Here is a 21711-nt window from a genome sequence, read left to right on the forward strand (position 1 = left end):
CTAGGTCTATCACTGGCTACCACTAGCATCTCTGACATGTAAGAACACTAACATCCCTAATTGATATGACAGAAGCACAGCTGGTTTTGGTCTTTCCTTCCTCTATACCACTTAAATTGTACTTGGCACATTCCACTTTATTCTGTCACAGTTCCCTTGGCAAGTGTCTCCTGAGCTTGCCAAGCTCAGTATGATTCCATTATTCCTAAGAATCTCCAGATTCCAGAGAAAAGAGTGTCCTGAATGTAGTACATAAACAATATTTGGTGGATGCATCTCTCAGCACAAAATGATCCCTACAATTTTCTAAGTATGGACTCTTAAGTATGGATTATAACCTTATTTTATTACAGACCTTTCAATCTCATATTTTTAAAAATAAATCTAAGATACACTAAAGCTTTTCTCGCCCTCCCCAAGCTACACTGATGATTGCTTTCCATTCCAGTCCATTCACTGGGACTCAAAAATATATGACTTTAGAAAAATAAATATAAATATACAACTCTTAATACTTGTATTACTAAAAATTTTAAATATTTATCTTTGTTGTTAGCTGTAGTAACTGGGGAGAATTAGCAAGGGCCTATAAAACTACCTACAAGGCTAAATCAATTATAAAATGTTTAAGAAATAATTCTGAAAGAGTTTATTCAAAAAGCATTATTAAAAACATGCAAATTCTTGATGAGGAAGCTAATGATTCACTCCCAAACCTTGTAAACACATATCTTATCCAACTGATTTTTGGAGTGCTAAATTATTCACAAAAGTTTTAAAAAATTGTAATAGTTCCCCTTTATCTGACAGTTGTTGTTACCTGAGGTCAATAGCAATCCAAAAATATTATATTAAAAATTCCAAAAATAAACGGTTCATAAGTTTTAACTACCTTTTATCTTAACACATTATAATTGCTATTTTATTATTAATTTCTTACTGTACTAAATTTAGAAATTAAACCTTTATTGTAAGTATGTATGTACAGGAAAAAATATAGTACGTACAGGGTTTTACATTATCCAGACAACCACTGAGGGGTCTTAGAACATATCCCTCATGAATAAAGGGAACTATTCACTAGATTTTCCTAGTATTTAGAAGCAATTGTAAGGAAGGTGTTGCCACATGTACTCCATTCTTTTTTGACAAAAAAGCTTTCCAAGTTTTAAATGACCATTCTACCCTGTTTTTAAGATGAGATTATTATTCAATAGCTCACACTGAAAAACAGTACCAATATATCTTACCTGAATATTTTTACAATTGCAAAAAGATGTTTTTAACAAATTGGTATTTTTCCTAATTCCTAACACTAACTTTTATTTTACATCACTCATGACAGGTCAGTCTATTTAGGATATAGTCAACCTTTGCACTGGAAATATCATGGGACCTCAACAAAAAATACAGGCTGACTATTGGAAGATTACTTTCCAAGAAGTCTAATGTGAATCTTTTATAACTAAGTTCAACACCATATCCAAGATGTGATATATTTAAAGCCCCAGAAAAAGATGGGGATATACTATGTGATTGGCTGGAATTAGAACAACAACCGTTTATATTCCACCAGAAAGGAGAAAAGAAATTTTAAAAACTAATGTATCTACATTTGTTTGCTGAGTGAGATTCAACAGGCTAATAAAAGAACTTTAAAGACTAAAACCAGAAGGTAAAAAAAAATTTAAGAAATATAAACACAGAGTAGGCAGGAAGGCAGAGAAGCTGCCTATTAGCAAGTATTATTCAAGAGGCAAAAAAGAAGTTAAAAACAAAATAGAGAAATAAAATACTCAGCTCTTTCTGCATATTGGGACTATGCCCCATATTCATCAGCAAAAATAAAAGTCCCTTTAGACAGGAAAGAGGTAGAAAGGACACAGGAGAGGAGAAATCACAAAAAGCAAAGGTTTCTAGAAGAAATGTTTTTAATTGGTTGCCTTCCCATTTTCATATTTTAAATATTAGTTTGATCCATACCACTTTTCATTAAATTATGTATTGTTGAAGGAATTTTGAAAGATGAAGTTCCTGGCTATAATGTAAAACCCAGAAACATAATCAGGTCTCACATCTCTGGGAAACATTTTACGAAATTTTTTTAAAGCAGGATTTTGCTACTCTTAAGAATAAGGATTTAAAAAAGGGAAAGGGAAGGATCAGCTCTTCTAACCTACCATGTACTTAACAGAAGTTATTTTGTCAAATGTTCTTCTTTTTGAAGTTGAAATTAAAATGTGGCAGGAAAATAATTTGTAAAATGGTGTTGGGGAGCACAGAGATTAATAAAAGTATGTAGCATAATATATTCACTGCTTAAACCACCACAAATATTTATGTCAATATTTGTCTTTTTAAAATAAATCAAGGCACAAGTCTTTTGAACTGGCTTTGAGATTTCTAATTCTAGACATGGACTGGTTAGATTTGATGCAATTATGAATAAAACACTATAAACTTTTAATGGAAAATTATCTCCAATACTATGAATGGATGTCTGTTACTTGAGAATACTGGAAATGATAAAAATGTTTTTAATACATCACAGGGATTGAGAAATTCAAATTAGATAAGCATATCAACAGAAATGTCCAGTTGACCATACTATACATAAATATTTTAATTCTATGTCATTTACTAGGTCCTGGTGATGGTGAAATAAAAGGCATCAACTTTTAAGCAATATAAAATAAAATACCATACTTTAGTGACATGAAATAGTCAAACTGACTTATCAAGGTGAGGTCAAGAGGCCCACCAGTCCGTAATTGTTCACATTATCACTGTCAAGATGTTGAGAAAAAGATGTTGCATTAATATTAATTGGGAGTAGGAAAAAAGCTAACTTAAGACCTATTATTTATATTTCCATAACTGCTCTAAAGTGATTTTTCAACTAAAATGGGCAAAACCAATCTAATCATTTTGTTGGAATAGTGTAAAATAAGGAAGACATGCATAATGCAATAGGCTCACGGTAACATGCAGAAAAAGCCTAAAAGAGCTGAAATGTATAAAAGAGAAACAGAAAGAAAAGGAAAACAAAGTCCTTCAAATACTTTCTTGGGTCTGACAGAACAAATGAGAAGGACTATTGCATGCATGCTAAACTTGGTGGAATTTTAAAATACCATACCTGAGGGGTGATCCGATGAGCAAGGTAGGAGGGGTAGGGTTACTCCCTGCATTGTGCCTGCGCCGTACTGCCTGGCGCCTAAATGTGCTGCGTTCACGGCGAAATGCCACCGCCTCCTCGCTGGCCTGTGCTGCTGCATCAAGACAGACTTAGGTCAAATAGGAGCCTAGGTCAGAGATGTAAATAGCAGCTGAGCCTGTCTTTCCCTGGATTTCCCACCCTCATGGGGAAAGGGAATTGTCCACTTACTCCAAGTTATTTCGTGATGTACATTGTTACTCTATTGTATCAGAGAACATAAAAAATGTGTCATTTATCCAGTTAATTTGTTTTTTGAAAAATAATATGCCGGCTCTATTATCTGACCTTCCTGTCTTTTCATTGCCACTTTTCTATTTTAAATTTCTGTTGTTTTAAATCTTTTCCTGAACGTCTCATTAATTTTTGCCACATATTCCTTTAATCTTCCTTTAAGTCAGCCTTAAAAGGATTTGCTAGTTTCTACTAATGGAAATGGGACATTAGTTTCTTATGCTTATGACAATAATGAAAGCAGCAAAGTCAGTCCAGATACTCCTTGATTTATGGGGGTTACACACCAATACCCATTACATATTGAAAATATAAGGTCAAAAATGCATTTACTACACTAACCTACAAAGTATCAGAGCCTAGCAATAAAGCACACTGTGGAGTACTGGCTGTTTCCTCTGATGATTATACCACCAACTGCTGTGGCTTGCTGCTGCTTCCCAACATTGAAAAAGAGTCTCTGATCAGATTTCCTTACCTGGGAAAGATAAATGTGAAATCTGGTTCTACTGAATGCATATCACTTTGCACCATCGTAAAGTTGAAAACTCATCATAAACCACTGTAAGTTGGGGAACTTCTATACTTCATTGTAGATGTCAAGGAGTAAGACAGTGAGTTTATCTCACAGTACTTTGTGCTGTTATTTGACAGCACTAAATGAAACCACTGACTGCCAGGTTGCACAACTAGCTTGTTAAATATTTAAGATAGCATCTATCTTAACTATAAAGGACTTTGTCAGATCAAACTTTATTCAAAAACTCTAAGGCCCTGGCCACAGTCAAAGCAACATTAGGAAGCAAGTATCAGCAAAATACTAAGCACAGAAACTCTTAGCTTAATCTAGAAAAAGTCCAAATTAAAACCAAGTACACAATAAGAAAATCAAAACAGAGGCTTAGTAGAATTGCATAAACTTAATAAAATAATAGTAACTGTGCAGCCTAGGTTTCCAAAACAAAATGTAAAATGATTTTCATCCATTTGAATATTAAATAACTGCTATTTCCTAGTAACTTCAGTATTTTAGGAATATCTTGATTTTGAGAAAGGGTATGTGATGCTAAATATGAATAAAGACAAAAGAAGTTAGTGCAGAAACATTCTTTCCAAACATAAATTTCTTTAGAGGTAGCAAAGCTGCTATTTGTGAGACAAAAGCTCATGTATTCAAAAACTATAAATGTTCAAGGAAACAATAATGATTAAATCTGGTCATATATAACTGTGCTGTCAAATATGGGAGCCACTACCTATATATGGTTATTTAAATTTGTATTTAATGGAAATTAAAACTTCAGTTCCTCACATTTCTGAGCCACAATTCTAATCCTCAGTAGTGACATGGAGCTAGAAGCTACCATTATTAGACAATGCAAACACAGAACAGTCCCACCCAACAGAAAGTTATATTTAGTGCTCATCTAAAAAAATCAAAGTTGACTTTTTTTAATCACAATCTATGAAACACATTGTCAATTCCTGACAACCAGAATCTCCATGAAATGAAAATACAATTTATATCACTGCAAACGAGAAAACAAACTGGCAGGGCATTCACTGGATGACGATAAAACAAAGCAAAGAAGAAAACAAACCGGTTGATGGAAGAAATGAAAAGTTAGATGAGCAACTTGTACTGTTCAGAGGTGAGGTGTAGTGGCACATGCCTGTTGAGCGACGCAAAAGCAGAAGGATCGCAGTTGGAGGACAACCCAGACAAAAGCACGAGACCATGTCTAAAAAATAACTAAAACAAGAAGGGCTACAGATATGGCTCAAGTGGCACATCATTTGCCTAGTTAGTAGAGGCCCTGAGTTTAATCCCTAGTACCATAAAAAAAAAAAAAACAGAAAAAGATGTTATTAGGAAATTAAATTTTTAAGAAAATGACAAAAGTATAAAACAAGTAAGTATACACACATCTCAGAAAAATAAGACATTTGTTGAAGTAGAGGATAGTGAGTTCCAGGCCATTCTGGGCTACACAGTGAGACGGTAGCTCAAAACAAAACAAAACTGAAATTTTTACTTCAGAATGGAATTATCATATAAAGAAATAAACAGTCAAATGATACTGCAAAAAAAATTCTAAAAGCAATTTTTTTAAATTCTAAATTCTAAAAAAGTCCTAAAAGAAATGTTTTTACCTAGGTATGAAATTCATTTCATTTAAACAACTTTCCTTTCTTACTTTCCATGTCAGTAATAAACAGTGCTAACAGCAATATGCAAAGACTTTGTTCTCGTAAAGAACAAATGCTCATAAACATCATTTTCTTGGAGTCAAGTAACGGGTGGGACCCACTGCACAATTTCTAAGCATTTATTCTGAATTAAAATAATTCCCATCTGTGCAAGAATTATAAAGGACCACTGCACTTTTGAAAAGTCAACAAACAACAAAGAAATTATCAGATGTATTTTTGAATCAAAGCAGATTTGCCTATCTTTACTGATATTTCCCATAATTCCAGCAACCAGACAAATACAATGGGGCATATAAAATGCTTTGAAGAAACTAAATGATTCCTAAAAGATGTGGTAAGATTACTTACTTTTATGGTTAATCCTTACTCTTTTTACATCCTCTGCAAATAAAATGAAAGGAAACAACCTTCTCCCAGAAAAGTGGATTCAAATATAATTGTGTATAAATTTTTCAGGAGATTCACCTATTAGGGCTACTTGTGAAGAATAACATTTGAAGCAACATATGAAGGGGACTTCTGAAATGATTAAAAGGCACCGGTGGTTTTGTTTACAAAATCAATCTACAATTTACAAAGCACTTTCACATTGTAAGCCCATTACAGTCTGACAGTTAACTGTGAGACAGGCCTGACAATTATGATTCCTGTTTTACAATTGTGGAAACTGAGGCACAGATTTAATGGCTTGTCAGAGTGTTCAGTCAGTAATTAGAGGTAGTAATTAAGATGTTCAATTGATTCTTTATCCAGAATTTCACTGCTGCAAAAAGAAAAAAACAGTATAATGTTTGTTCTTACATGATAAAATTAGGCAGGAACTGGTATTGAGAATTGTAAACATAAACACTTATTTATGTCATCAATATAATTTCCTTAATATTTTCCTTAATATTGTTGTAAAGGAAGATTATTTTTTCAAATACATTTCACTGTATTTCATGAGCATTCCCCTAAGCCTTCTTCATGGTATAGCCCAAACATAACTGCTTCTTAATGAATCAGGGTCAACAACATAAACATTTATGACAGCACTACGCCACACTACAATATAAGCTATGATCCTACAATAACACTGAATATTATTAATATAGAAAGTATGGTTTGTCCCTGCATTTCCTGACCACACTCTATTACATCTCTTGCTTTGCAGTGTATGGTTATTACAGATCATCCTTTATGGCTGGTTAGCTGTGCATTTCTTCTGCTGTCATTACTTCAGCCTCTATCCATTCTCTTCTACTAATTTGCTTCTTCAAACATGACGTATAGACAGAGAAATCAGAAAATCAAATTCATTAGACTTTAGAGTCCTATTTCCTCAAGTACAAAAGCTTTAATTCACAAGCTTCTTCTCTGTTCAGTGGTTTTTGTCTATTCTTTTCAATGCTCAATGATATTTGTCCATAAAATAATAGAATTATGACTTACACATCTAGTTCAAACTCTAATAAACTAAATAGCAAAAAGATTTGACTTTTCTTTGAATAATTATTCTTCCTTTAAAATTATCTTTGGTACACAACATAAATAATATTAACATGAATAGTAATTATGAGAGGAATGCTTATAGAATTACCCATACACTATATTTAAAATAATTTTCTGAAGAAATACAGGCTAAGAAATTCAGAAAACTGCACAAAGAATAACAAGTAAACACAAATCCCTACACTGTAGCTATTCTTTACAATTTGATAACTAATATAGAAAATATGCTCTAGTATAGTATTGAACTATGTAGGAAGTAAGTTTAGTGGCCCAAAAGAAAATGATTTTATTAATGTAATATAAGCTAAAAAAAGAACACTTTTCTATCAAATATAACTGTACATGCTTTTTTAATCTTAAAATATTAGTCTTAAATTAGAGATATGCCTTATAATTACAAAGAAAAATTAAGTACAAGACAAGAGAAGAATAGGAAGTGTTTCTGCTTAAGTAACTGCAGATGGCACTGATGATGTTCAATTTTGACTGAAGTACTTGATTAATGGTAAGAGGACCTATGAAAACAAACATTTATTATACAAACTGAATATAAGAGGTAAATTTATTACTACCAATAAGACAAAATCCACACCAATAGATTAGATGTACTTAAAATGTTGTCAAGTTCCACATGACAGCACAATTAGAGCATATCTGATTTATGCCTGTGAATACTTTCTTCTGCTTTAATTTAATACCATTAAATAGGGTTACACAGGACAGAGTACATGTGTGCAGCATAACAAAGTGACCTGCTGCTAATACCGAGAGCAGCACTACTAAACATCTACTCTGTGCCAAATGCCATTTTAAGCATTTTACGTGTATTAACTCTTCTACCCTTTACAACTACCCTACGAAATAGGTATTTCTATCACTTCATTTTAAGGAGCTAAAGCTTAAAGGTTAGAAGCTTTCCAGAAGTCATGACTAAATATATACATACTAACAAAGGCATGTGATTCCACGTCACTACACTAAATTACCTCCTACTTTAGAATATTTTAGTTTAGTACTTTAAAGTATATTTGCTAAATCCCATCCCTTCACACTACCAACATGATCCACCTTAAAAATAAAACAAAAATGAGTCACTGGAGAACTTATCAATACCTCCAAATTTACTGAGATAAAAGCTGCTTATTATATTTTTATGTCTAGGCCGTTGAATGGCAAAGCATAACATGTTTTATGGATATGTCTCAGTAGTTACAGTGTGTAAGACAGAAAAGACAATCTAAAAACAATTCCCCTATATTTCTAGAAAGGATTCTAACAAATAATGCTCCTATGAACAAGTGTCTTTAACAAGTATATGAGATTCTATGTAATTTTTAAATGAAAATTTTTAATACCCTCCCACTAGTTCCAATCTAAAAAAACCAAATAAACCCCCAATAAAACCCTTGCATTGAGTATGATAAAAACAAACATAAATCACGAACACATTAAAGTAATTTTATTTTGCTCTTATTTTTATTCTAACCACAATGAAGCTCAAATCAAAACAGTCCCTGCAATGTCTTCCTCTGGCAAAAATGGTTTTCAGCAGCCCACATAGTATTAGATTTCTTTCACCAAAGGAGAGGAAAAACTTTAGCTCATTATTTATTATTAATTTAATAGGGTTTTTGAAAAAGATAACAAACAAAACAAAAGCTGGAAATGGGAAAAATGAAGGCTTACATGAGTCAAAAAACTGTACTAAGAAGTAAATAATTCCTTCCACATAATCCATAAAAAAAAACCCTTATACCCTGTGAAAGAAAATAACAGTATTATATAAAGACAAATTTTCCAGAAGTCTTGAACATATTTTGTCAGTATTTACATTTCAACAGTCTGTTACTTATTTCAACAATATTTAGAACATTTCATAGCATGTTCACTCTTAAAATTAATTTCTGTAGCTTTAAGAATCAAGCTATATTTTTAAAACCTAATGATTTCTTGCACATTGTGAATATATACAATAAGACTTGTGTGAGAAATTACTGTATTTCAGATGTTCATTAAAAAAAAAAAAAGAAAGAAAAACCAGAATGGTATCCAAGTCAAAGACTCCAGGGATTACTGCATTGTCACCAATAGGTAACAACCACTCATATACGTTTTGTTTTCAGTAGTTGGGTTTGACAGACTACTTTTTTTCTTAGGCATTAAAGATCATTTCTTTACATTCCCATTAGAAGTTAATCTTTGTTAGGAACTTTACCAAACAATGAAAACAAAAGCCCTAGGAGAACAGTACAATATGGACTTTTAAAAATCTCTGAATGAAACTAAAATTGATATTAAAAGCACAGTCATGCCTTCCTAGCAAGTGTAAGGCCCTGAGTTCAAACCCCAGCACCTCAAAAATTAAAAATAGCACAGTCAGATGTTTGGGAATATTTGTACAAACAGAAAACTCCAAACTTTAAAACTAAAGACATAAATAAACTAAAACTAAAGAAATAAAGGGAATGGGGGCAGAGGCTTAAAGGCTAAGGGTGAACAACAGAAGACCTACTTTTTCTGATTCTATTGAAGAAGCAGATTTCATAATGACCAAACATAATAAAGTATTCTGGGTAGGAAGGAGAAAATAGTAAGAAACAACTCTTGAAATAAAGGGGTCAAAACACACTGAAAATATAAATCACCTATCCAATTTTGTACAATTCCCCATAAACCTGAAATAAATAAGCTATTACTTTAAATAAAATAGTATCACTGTCACAGGGGGCATTATACATTCATTTATGGACACAAAATGCCAATATGAGCTACAAATTTCAATAAACTTTAGAAGGTATAAAGTTATAGAAAAAATAAAATTTTCTTAATGTCTGAAAATTGAATTAAGCGAGAAATAAAACCAAAGAATCAGATCCAAAAAAGTACATAATAAGAGCTAAAGTAGTATTTGGAAAAAACTTATAATAGGTTGAAGTTCAGTGGCACACACTACCTAAGAGATGACTAAAAGTGGCTTGGTAACTTTTTTTTTTTGCAGTTGCTATTGTACAAAGGAAGGGACTAATTTTTGTTATTCCTGGCAAAACATTAATGGGTGGCAACTAGCTTAGAACTGTGGAGGCCATCAAGAATAAACTGATATATTCAATAAGACAATGGAAAACATGTTTTCTTTTTTTTTGGCAGTGCTGGCATTTGAACTCAAGGCCTGCACCTTGAGCCACTCCACCAGCCCTTTTGTGTGATGGGTTTTTCAATATAGGGTCTCGCAAACTTGTTGCTGCAGCTGGTGTCAAGCCGCATTCCTCCTGATCTCTGCCTCTTGAGTAGCTAGGATTACAGGCATGAGCCACCAGCACCCAGTGAAAACATGTCCTCTTGATGTTCTTACCAAAACATTTTCTAAGACAAACCATCTCCTTCTTCTTGAGGAAAGCTTATTTTAATAACACAGTGGAAGAGGAATATTAATAGAAAGCATATTTGGGTAAGCACTACTGTCATAAACAGTTCCACATTTGCAGTGACTCTTGGAGAAGTCTTTTTCTGTAGCTTACTTACCTCCAACGACTGCATCTTGCTCTTCCCCTTCAGGAAACACAACCTGGCTTGGCAAACTATTTCTAGATCGAGTGACTGTCTCTAACTGGGAAGCCCGTCCCAATAAAGACAACTCATCTAGCACCTCTCCCTCTTTGGCCTCGAGATCTGATTTTGAAGTGGTTAAGGGCTTTATACTTTCAGGTGCCATTAGCCTGTTTGAGTCATTCAAACATGCTACTGTACCACTGTCCAAGCTCAACACTCGGGCACGAGTCTTGGCACTATTTGTGCTGGAAGTCCGTCGTGTGGCCCGCTTTTTGCCAGTTCCTTCAAGACCCAGATGGGCTTTGTGTGTGTGTTCAGAGTCTGTGCCCCTTTCCTTATGAACATGCTTGGTCTTTAGTGCACTGTATTTGCCCTCAGGAGACTGGCACAAATGAGAAGTAGTGCTGGAAGAGCTGTCGCTGCTGAACTGGTGAGCAGAATGAATACTTGATGCTCTACTCAAGTCACTTTGATCACTAGAATCCTCATCATGACAAAATATAGCACTATGTGGTTTGGTTCCAGAAACGCCTCGAAAGGAAACATAGTCTCTGTGCCGACTGGAGTCAAAACTGCTGGCCCGTTTTTTTCCTGTCCGTCTCCTCCCTGACTTGTGGGCAGAGGCTGTCCTGTGGATTAAGCTAGAGGATTTGGGCCGTACATCTCCTTCCTTCTGCTTCCCACCAGCATCTTTACAAACTTTGGAATCTACTGAAACACTGGACTTCTCATTTTGTTCCTCTTTGTTTTCAGCAGTTTTCTCAGGTGGTCTGTCCCCTGGTGCAATAAACTCATTTGCGTGTGGGTTTTTATTGGCTTCTTCAGAGGCAGAGGTGCTGAGAGCTTTCTGGTTGTGCATCTCATCAGAGGCCTGAAAATCCTGGGCCTCTGGAGCCCCACTATTTGTATCAACCTCCAGGGCAGTCTTGTCACTGCTAGTCCTTTGGTCACTGGCACAGCTGCTCTTCTCCTCTGGGTCAGCACAGCGCTCTTTTTTCCTAGCACTTCTTTTTCCTACTTTAGGAGACTCCTCATGCTCTGACAAGATACTCTCTATGTGAGTGGAGCTGGTGTGCTCACTTTTATAGCTGCTGACAGTACTGTTGGTGTCACGGTCTGTCCCACTGCAATAGCTCTCTGTCGATCCACTACTCCGTGTGCTCAGACTCCTCAGGCTATCCATGCTTTTGTCTGCATTCAGCGCTTTACTCTTCCCACTTTTTGTGGGAGGCTGAGAATTACTGTTTTTCAGATCACCAGCAAGCTGAAATTCCCCAGGTAGACAAGAAGTTTCCACTAAGGATTCTTTGGATCCAGAATGAGGCTTGGAAGATTCTAACTCACTAACTGGATCTAACCCTCGTCTTTGCTGATAAAGAGGGAAGTCATTGAGTGAAGTGTCAGGAAAAGCCACAGCAGAGCTAGAAGTCCGTGGCACACCTCGTGGCCGGTGATCTTTCCTGTAAGAATGTGAATGTAAAGGTACAAGAGAAGCTACTTCTGTGTCACAGGCACTGGATAGAGATTGATCGACGTGATGGTGGTGGCTGTGACTTGGCAGGCTCACTTTGTCACTGAAGTCCCTTGGTATGTCCTGTCCACAAGAGGACAAGGAAGGCTGAATAGAGATGAAGGAGTCATTGGAGACCAAACGGAAGAGCTTCCGATCAGTTGCCAAATCTGTTTCAAACACATATTTAAAAATATTAACACAGAAGTATGATCTGCCTCTCTACTGTTTAACAATGGAAAGAATTCATAGCACACAGTAAATCAAGTACAAACAATTTGTCAAGCAGTTCACTGGATAACAGAGGGCCAGTCATTCCAAAGTGCTGGTTTCTAGCTCACAGCTATACAAAGAGAGCATTCTACTGACAGAATGAACTGAACTTTCAAATCTATGAGTTCTTCAGTTGACTTCAAAAAAGGTTCTATAGACTATCAACAATAAAATAAGAGGAAAGAGGAGGCAGATATGCAATCTCTCTCTACTTTTTTCTTTTGTCTTTTGAGACAACATTTCACTACATAGCCCAGGCTGACATCAAACTCAAGGTCTTCCTGCTCCAGTATCCCAAGTGCTGGGATTACAAGTGTGTACCACCATGTCCACATGCAAGCTATATCTGTAACTTACCAAATAGGTGATTTGGGGACACACTTCTGAGCCTTTGCTTCTTTGTCTATAAAATGTGGTATCAACTTTACTAAGTAGTGGGCAAGGAACATAGAGTTCATAACATATATTATGCTGTCAAATTAATGTTATTTATCATTATTTTACCTAACTCAACACTGAAGTCCTTTTGAAAAACTAATACAATTACTTTACAAATCAACAAAAACCTAATCATAAAGTGAAAAAAAAATCAAAGGACCAACCAAACAAGGTATGATGTAATGATTCAAGGTATCTTGCTGTTCATAATGGTTAAAAACAACAATAATTACAAGGCAAACACTGCATTTTCTCTTTCATCACTGATAATGTAATTACAAAATAGCTCATAAAAAAATACATATCTTCCTGTATCTATAAAATCATTCCTTTAATCCTCCATTTAGGGTAGTGACTAATAACTTGAATTACCATATTTACTATGTAAATATAAATAGAATTATAGATTGTAAACATAAATATAGATAAATCCATCTACGTAACTACCTACATTGTAATTTATCTTGGAATATAGCTTGACAATGAAACTACACAAAAGCTAACTTTTTAATATCATTCTGACAAGTAAGAATGCTTGAACCTGCTGTTAGTTCCATAAAAAGAAATTGTTTGAATTGTCATAACTACATAGACAAAGTACAATAATAGATTCTACAGTAAGTCTGACCCTTAGTAGAATCTGAATGACAAAAGAAAACATTCCTAAGATTAAAGAAAGAAAGCTACTAAAAATACATACTTATTAAAAAAAATCTGGACTTGATCAAAATAACTAAAACTTAAGAGACAGCCTCTACATGTACCAAACAAATTGTGATAAATGACTTATTTGGGCTTTATCTTGTATTTTACAGTATTCAATTTAAAAGCTACTTAGCACTGTATTTACTTTTTTGTAGTATTAAATTACAGCATATCATTCTTTAAAACACTCAAAATCGCTAAGAAGCAAATTACGGAAGGTGTGATAGTCACATTTCAAGTGTATAAATTTTATAAAAAACTTTATCACCTCTGAGTAAACAGTTGAAAAAAAATCACTTAATCTAATATATAAGGAACTTTTTAAAACTCCCTTCTCAGTCATTAAGTCATTAATGAAACAGTCATTAAGGAAACAGAAATTTAAGTTTTTCATTTTTGAAAGATACAGCCAACTTACTGTAATGCATGTATTTTTTTCAATGGCGCTACTGGATCATCCCCATCAATTATAAAAACACACTATTAGTTAGTTCTTTTAAAACATTCAAAGACCTCCCTTCATCATTACCTTCTCTGCTGGCTAGCACGTTAGGTCTTTGTCCACATTACAAAAAGTCACTGAAAGAGTATTCATCACCTTCAATGCTCTTAAGCAGACTCTAACCCCACTCCATTAAAACTGTACTTTTCAAGGTCACTAAAACCCACTATATGGTAAAATACAATAATCAAGTCTCAGTTCACATCTCTTGACCTATTAGGAGCATTTGGCAAGGATGACCAATCCATTCTTCTTGATATGCTGGGAATTAACAGTTTTCTTTCTATCTTGTCAGTTGTTCCTACTCAGTCTCCCGGACTTCTTAAACTAGAATGGGTGAAGGCTCAGTTTTTAAAGTTTTTCATTATTCTGTCCACACTCCCTGTAGATCTCTTCCAGTTTTCTGGCCCCACAAAAAAAATTCAGAAATACTGAGAGATAACTAGTTTCTCCATTTTTTATCCAGCCCCTGTACATATGGGGATGGTCTACAGTTCTGATCTTGGTCAGGGAAGACATGAGTGAGGCTAGGGAGGGACACTGTGGGTAACTCCTGCTTAGAAAAAATAGAGGACATACCCTCCACATCCTCATATTTCAACTTGGTAATTCTGAATCATGTGACAAAATGAGTGCCAACTAATCAACTAATTACTGACTAACTAAAAGTTTCTATACTATAAATCCAAACCAACCAAAGAATCACAAGATTCTCAAATGTTTTATATTACTATAATATTGTTATGATATTATTTGAGACTAGTCTCTACTTAGACAAAGTATTTAAGCCAGAATGAACAGTTACCACTAGGTGGTGCCAAACCACAGCCAAGACTAAGAAGCATGGATAAGGGAGCAAGGCCACCTAAACTCCAAGCCAGCTAGAACCTTACTCTTGCCCTGTTAAATTTAGTAACTTCAAAATAATCCAACCCCATATTTAACCTGACTGATTTTCTAGGCCAGTACTAATACATTGAAATATCCTAAATTTAAAGCCCCCCTACTAACCTATTACCTGAAATCCAGATCTCTCTCTCTCTCTCTCTCTCTCTCGCTCTCTAAGCATGACTGCACCTAATACTAGATTATGCCTCAAACTAAACTCTCTATTATTTCCTCTGCTCTCTTACCACCCTAGGACCCATTCTTCCCCGTTTCCATTAAGGAGCACTTGACCTTCCTGTCACCAAGCCCAAAAGCCTCATACAGTCATCCATAACTACTATTTCCCTTACAAAGTGTATCCAAATCCATCAACATATCCTTGTATCTTCTCAACAGACACGTACATGCACATGCACCATATCAGACTGCTTCTCATTACCCTGATTATTATAATGATCTGGTAACTAAGCTCTCTAGTTCAGCATTTGCCCCATTTTAATATATTCTCAACAAAGGAGCCATAGTGATTCTGTTAAAATGTAATGCCACACTTTGCCAGTTCCTCATCCCACTTGGAACTAAGACTATCATCTAAAATAGTTTCCAGTTGCGGAACTTCACAGTAAGTGAAATAAGCCAGGTTCAGAAAGACAAAGGTCACATATTTTCTCTCACATGTGGAAGACAGATTCAAAAGATAAATGTATACACAAGAACAAACATGATCATATACACACTTACACATAAAACATCTTTGTAATAGTGGAATTACTCTATAGAACTCAGGGGGAGAAAGGAAAGGGAAAGAATGATAGAACTAACAATATCAGAATGCATTATATCTCTGCAGGTAGAAGACAAAGATACGTACTGAAAGCTGTTGAATAATGGGGGTAGGAGGAAAGGGGTAAGGGAGAGTAATAGGAGGTTGAACTGACCAAAGTTAAGGATTTTCACAGCTGGGATACATCGAAAAACCCTTTGAACACTGACTTTGGAATTAAAAATGAAAGACAGGACTGTAAAACAGGTAGAGTAAGTGGGGGATACTTGTGGGAAGGAGAGGGGGAATGAAGGAAATGAAGCAGAGGGAATATGGTTGATGGGCTTCATATACACACATGAAATACAAGGATGAAACCTCTTGCAATTGCTTTAAGTGAGGCAGGGAGGAGGTTGCAGGGGGAAGATGGTAGTGGTGACCTAACCAATGTACAATGTAAGGCTACTGAAAACTGGCATAACGACTCCCCCCGTACAATGAATATATACTAATAAAAATAAAATAAATAAAATTTTCACTTTTGCAAAAACAATAAAATAAAATGCCTTCTAAGCTCTAGTAATTCCACACCAGCCACATTATTTCTCAAACCTGACAAGTATGTTCCCACTTTACAGCTTTTACACTGCATTGAAGGGAACTTCATAGAAGGAACTGCTTTTCCCCAGATGTTGTGACAGTAAACTTTTCCTTTTTCAGGTCTTTACTCTAGGTGAGGGTTTCCCTTGGCCACTCTATTTTAAATGACCATTTCCCCAAACCCCATCATTCCCTGTCCTCTGTATCTATCTACTTTCAACATATATATTGACTCATAGTAATACAAGAATAGCAATAACAGACTACATTATTATAGAAAGTGATGCTGTAATTCTCAAAGCAAGGGATTCACCTTTAAGTTTTTTTTTTTTTTGCAGTTCTGGAGCTTGAACTCAGGGCCCTCACCTTGAACCACACCACCAGTCCTGTGTTTGTGATGGGTTTTTTTAAATAGCGTCTCATGAACTATTTGCCCTGCTGGCTTCAAACCGCGATCCTCCTGATCTCTGCCTCCTGAGTAGCTAGGATTATAGGTATGAGCCACCAGTGCCTGGCTCACCTTTAATTTTTAAAAAAGGAAGAAAAGTTTCCATACCATACAGTATGATAGGGTATTATAATTCTAAAAAAGAACAGTCACAGTGACAAATTTAAACTTCCAAGTACCAAAAACAAAATAAGCTTGTAAGAAATGAACTTGGATATAACACCAAGTTAATGGGCAACTAAAGTAACAACAGATTCTTATCTCCCATCTTATACTTACCCTGGGACCCATGTTCACAAAATGTCTCTCTATATTTACTTGGCAGAAATTGTATAATTGATAATTGAATTCAGTAAGGCAAAAGAACTTAGAATATTGTATTACTACTACTCCAGTAAATCATTTTATTTTAATGTCTCCTACAAATAACAATATTAAATTATAAAGTTCTACCAAAATGTGAGTGACATATCCCATAAATTCACCCTGGACACCACAGTATATGATGTCACTGTGAGGCATAATGTGCTTACCTTGTTCTTCACTTCCCTCCTTACAAAGACTAGAGCTCTGGCCCAGACTTAAGCTGATATCATCAGAAGTCTTAGCAGTATCTGTATCTCCTATGAAGTTAAGAGAAATATGTGAGGACCTTATATTAAAAGTAAAGGCTTACAGAAGTGTAACTAAGAAAAGATACCAGGAATGTGGTAGATACATATCAATAAATGCAGTTTCTATATATCAAGAGTTACTATCTAGGAAAATGCAAACCAAATAATTACAAAACAAGTAATATGGAAAGCCTCATAATGTTAGCTAGTAAAACTTTCTTTAAAAATAAGAAGATTTAAAAGACAAATGCAAGTTATCACAATTTGAAATAACACAACTTTTCTTCCCAGGGAAAATTAGTAAATAAAAAATCTGTAGGGAAAAAATACTATGAATTTATCTTAAGTAGATGGAGAGAACAAAAGGGAAAAAAACTTTCCCTTTTTTTAGTGTTTTGTTTATGCTCACATTTAAGTTTTTCACATCAAATTAACTTTCCATGACCTGGGACCTAAATGTATGAAAGTGTTTTCCCTCATAGCAAGGAAAGGTTCTTATAGATTGAAACTTGTAATTCATGCAATATAATACAAATGATCAAACATTTTGGTGAAATATGGATGATGAGAGGGTAACACAATTTAAATCAAGCAACCTTTAATAAGATAAATAATTTTGTCTATAATTTCAAGAAGGATTCCTTTAGTACATTTGAATGTACAATAGATAATATTACAACTAAAAAAGAAATAGAAAATCAGAGGCAGTGTTCAAGTTAGATCGTGTCTACCTTTAATAGTTGCTGCTGTTCCAAGACGAGAGGAACCAGATCCAATCTGAAAACATGACATAAGGGAAAAAAAACTAATTAAAATGTTAGTTATATGGCATTACCAATACAAACTAGCAAGACTAGCAAATAAAATTATCATATTATCGAACATGCTATCAGTCACATCAACTAAGAGTCACCACCAGGCATTTTCTATCAGAGCCACATGATCTGTTTGCTGTGGCACAAGCTGTGTTATCTTTTGGATGTGCTGAGATTCTGGATTCCTCTGCATGCTCAGAATGCCCAGGACTAGAATCCTCCAACCCCAGGCATTTTGTGTCATACAATTATTACCATTTTTATACTGTATCAATATGGTCACATTAGAAACAAAAGCAAAGCCACGCACTGAGTCTATCTGAAATAAACTCAAGACTAAAGAGAAAGTTTCAGGGGATAAAATATACTAATAAATGCTATAGAGAGCAACATAAATCTTACTGTCAAATTGTTAGTATATTAATATACACTAGCAATTCTTTAATTCCAGGACAGGAATCATTTTTAAATGATCAGAATATTTAAAAAAAATAAAAACCTAAGTCATCACAAAAAATGTATTTTTAGCACAAACTAATTAGAAAACTGAAATGCCATTGCTGAGATTTTAGCACTTATATAAGATGGTATTAGACTTCCCTCAAATCATACCATTACTTATTACATTACCATAAAGATCACATAGACAAAGACCACAAATTCCACAAGCAGAGTAAGAAAACCAACTACAATGTGATAGTTAACTAAATCAAAAAGTCTTAGCAACTCTTCCTAGAGCTGTTTTCATAGGATTCAAAGAAGAAAACAGTTCAGCAAACTCAGCACTGTAAGATAACATTTAAGTCACAAAATTCTTTATATATTCTACCAATTCTTCCCTTTCCTTGATTTGCTGTAACAAGGATATACAAGAAGAAATACACTAAGAACACAGGGCAATGCTGTCTTTGGACAGAGGAGGGAATTTCTTGGCCTGCGTGGCACTGAGTGGATATACACAAATGCAAAAGACTCACTGGACAATTCACCTGAGATGTTCACTATGATGTGTAAGCTATAGAGATGTTGGTGGAAAAGTAAATAAACAGAAGCATACAAATACAGGTGAAACTACTTATAAACTGCTGATGCGACCAATAGAAAAGAAACCTTGTGGCATTTTTTGAAGTGCTTATTAAGTTTGATTCTTCCAGTTTTTCCTAATTTATGCTTTCAATTAACCATAAAAGACACTTGGGGGGGAAGGGGGAAGACCCTGTAATTAGCCAGAAAGAAAAAAGCCAGCCAGGTGTGGTAGTGCAAGTCTATAGTCCAAGCACTTGGGAGCCAAGATATGAGGATCCTGAGTCCAAGGCCAGCCTAGGCTAGACAGCAAGACCCTGTCTTAAAACAAGCAAGCCAAAAAACATTTTATTGCAAAAAAAAAGTTTCATTCATACTAAACCTGCTAATCTTCTAGGCAAGTTGTAGAAATAAAATATATTATTTGTCTATCAAAATCATATAACTTCCTAGATAGACCTTTGTAACACTCTTCTAGGAATTTAAACACATATATATTGGGCGGGGGCGGGGGAACAGTTCTGGGGGGGTGTCTTTCCAATAGCATCTCAAGTTTTTGCCTGGGGCCAGACTGCTGTCAACCTACTTAGGTGCTGCACTATTACACCCAGCCAAAATAAACCTTTTTGAAAATGGATTTAATCATTTGTTCACAATCTCTAAGTGCTCTCTTTCTCCTTCCTTACCAAGATCCCTGACTTTGTTCAGATGTCATATGTCTTTTGATCTATGAGAAGTGGGCCAGCCCCTGTCTAGCTCCAGTCAATTCAACAGATGTGAGGAAAAGTCTACTGAAGACTTTAGGGAAAGACTGTTTCATGTCTAAAGAAAAGGACCAAGGAGACCCTCTCTTCCCCCATAGCTTCCAAACTCTTCCACAGCATCATGAGTGAGGCTGCTGTGCTCACTCTGCAGTCCTGAAGAAGTCTAAAGGATTGTAATAATGCCAACCCATGACCTGAGCATTACTGAGCCATACAATGACCTCCAGATGTAGGTGATATATACAAACTCCTACTGGTCTACATGATTCTTAGCTGAATATTCTACCACTTGTTGACAAAAGCATAATGGACACCATGGGGGTTGTATTTGATTCTTCATGCTTTTCTCTGTATGTAAGCTTCCCCCTAAAATATCACACACATGACTTTGTGTGCAACACAAGAAGAAATTGAGAATACAAACTACGGTACACCCAAATGCGGTGCATTCCCCAAAGTGTCATTGCAGAAAAACACTCAATAACATTAACATTCATCTAGTAAAGAAAAGAGAAGGCACACTGTAACTTCATTTTGTTTTAAAAGTTTTTTGGGGGGGAGTTGTTTTTTGATTATTTGCAATTCTGGAGACTGAACTCAGAGCCTCACACTTGAAATACCCTACCACTTGAGCCACACCACCAGTCCTTTTGCTTTTAGTTTGCTTTTCTGATAGGATCTCCTACAAGCCTCAAACCACCATAATCTTACCTAGCTCAGCCTCCCACATAGCTGGGATTACAGATATGTACCACCACACTCAGCTTGGTTTTTTAGATAGGATCTTGCTAACTTTTGTCCAGGCTGGCCTCAATCCTCCAGTCTCCACTTCCCAAGTAGCTAGGATTACAGACTTTTTTATTATATATATCATGAGTGATTTTAATTTTCTTCCCTTTGTTTACCCTTATTTGTTAAATTTTCTAAGATTGAAAAGAAAAAAAAATACTATCTTTCTTCACTTGAGTATAAAGTTTTTTTAAGTGGTTCACATAAAATGAAACATTCCAGTGTTTCTTCTCCCTAGTAAGTGCCATACAAATGGTCCAGAAGTCTTATGGATGTCAGAAGAAAAGCTATTTCTAACTAGAGAGCTTATCAAACAGGGCTACCACCCCCATGAAACCTTGCCTTTCTCTCTAGCTAGAATTAATTATTTCTCCTCTGTAGTTAACCCTTTTTCTGTACCATTCTAATGGCAACTATTACTGTGTAAAAGGACTTTGTACTTAGTTTCTTAGTTAAAAGTAACTTTGGTTACTTTTATCATAATCTCTTAAAAGTAAGACCAGTCCCTATCCAAGACCAAATAAGATGTCTTGAATACTATTAAGACTAAAATATTTGAAGGAAGACAAGATACAATAGGAAAAAGAGAAGTAAAGGAGAGAAATAAACGGAGAAGAAAGATTAAAGCAAAAGAAATAAGAGTAGAAGATGTAAGGGAGCGGGTTAGAGGTAGCAAGAGGGAAAGAATGGTAACAGGACTAAGACATAGTCATTATGTAAAGAAGCTGACTGTTACAGACAACATTTACATAAATAACTGATAGTGTGTAGTAAGTGTCCCGCTTCAACCTCTCTGAAGGATAATAATGTCGACCATACGGTTCATGATAAACAAAACAAAATGAAGACACTATTACCCAAGAAGCACAACAGT

General features: G+C 35.1%; 1 protein-coding gene across 9 annotated transcripts in view; it reads right to left on the reverse strand.

Moving 5' to 3' along the window:
- Window positions 1–21711, reverse strand: part of Pcnx1 (pecanex 1) — a 175034-nt gene that overhangs the window by 108728 nt on the left and 44595 nt on the right. For 6 of the 9 annotated variants that reach the window (XM_074067660.1, XM_074067667.1, XM_074067662.1 and 3 more), the window contains 4 exons: window positions 18178–18223; window positions 17366–17455; window positions 10679–12385; window positions 3140–3272 (listed from right to left, as the gene is read on the reverse strand). In XM_074067660.1, the coding sequence (XP_073923761.1) occupies window positions 3140–3272; window positions 10679–12385; window positions 17366–17455; window positions 18178–18223 (1976 nt within the window). The remainder of the gene's footprint in view (window positions 1–3139; window positions 3273–10678; window positions 12386–17365; window positions 17456–18177; window positions 18224–21711) is intronic. The other 3 variants (XM_074067666.1, XM_074067668.1, XM_074067661.1) reach the window with 2 other exon arrangements.

The sequence above is a fragment of the Castor canadensis genome, chromosome 3, assembly GCF_047511655.1.
Source record: "Castor canadensis chromosome 3, mCasCan1.hap1v2, whole genome shotgun sequence".
Classification (NCBI taxonomy): domain Eukaryota; kingdom Metazoa; phylum Chordata; class Mammalia; order Rodentia; family Castoridae; genus Castor; species Castor canadensis.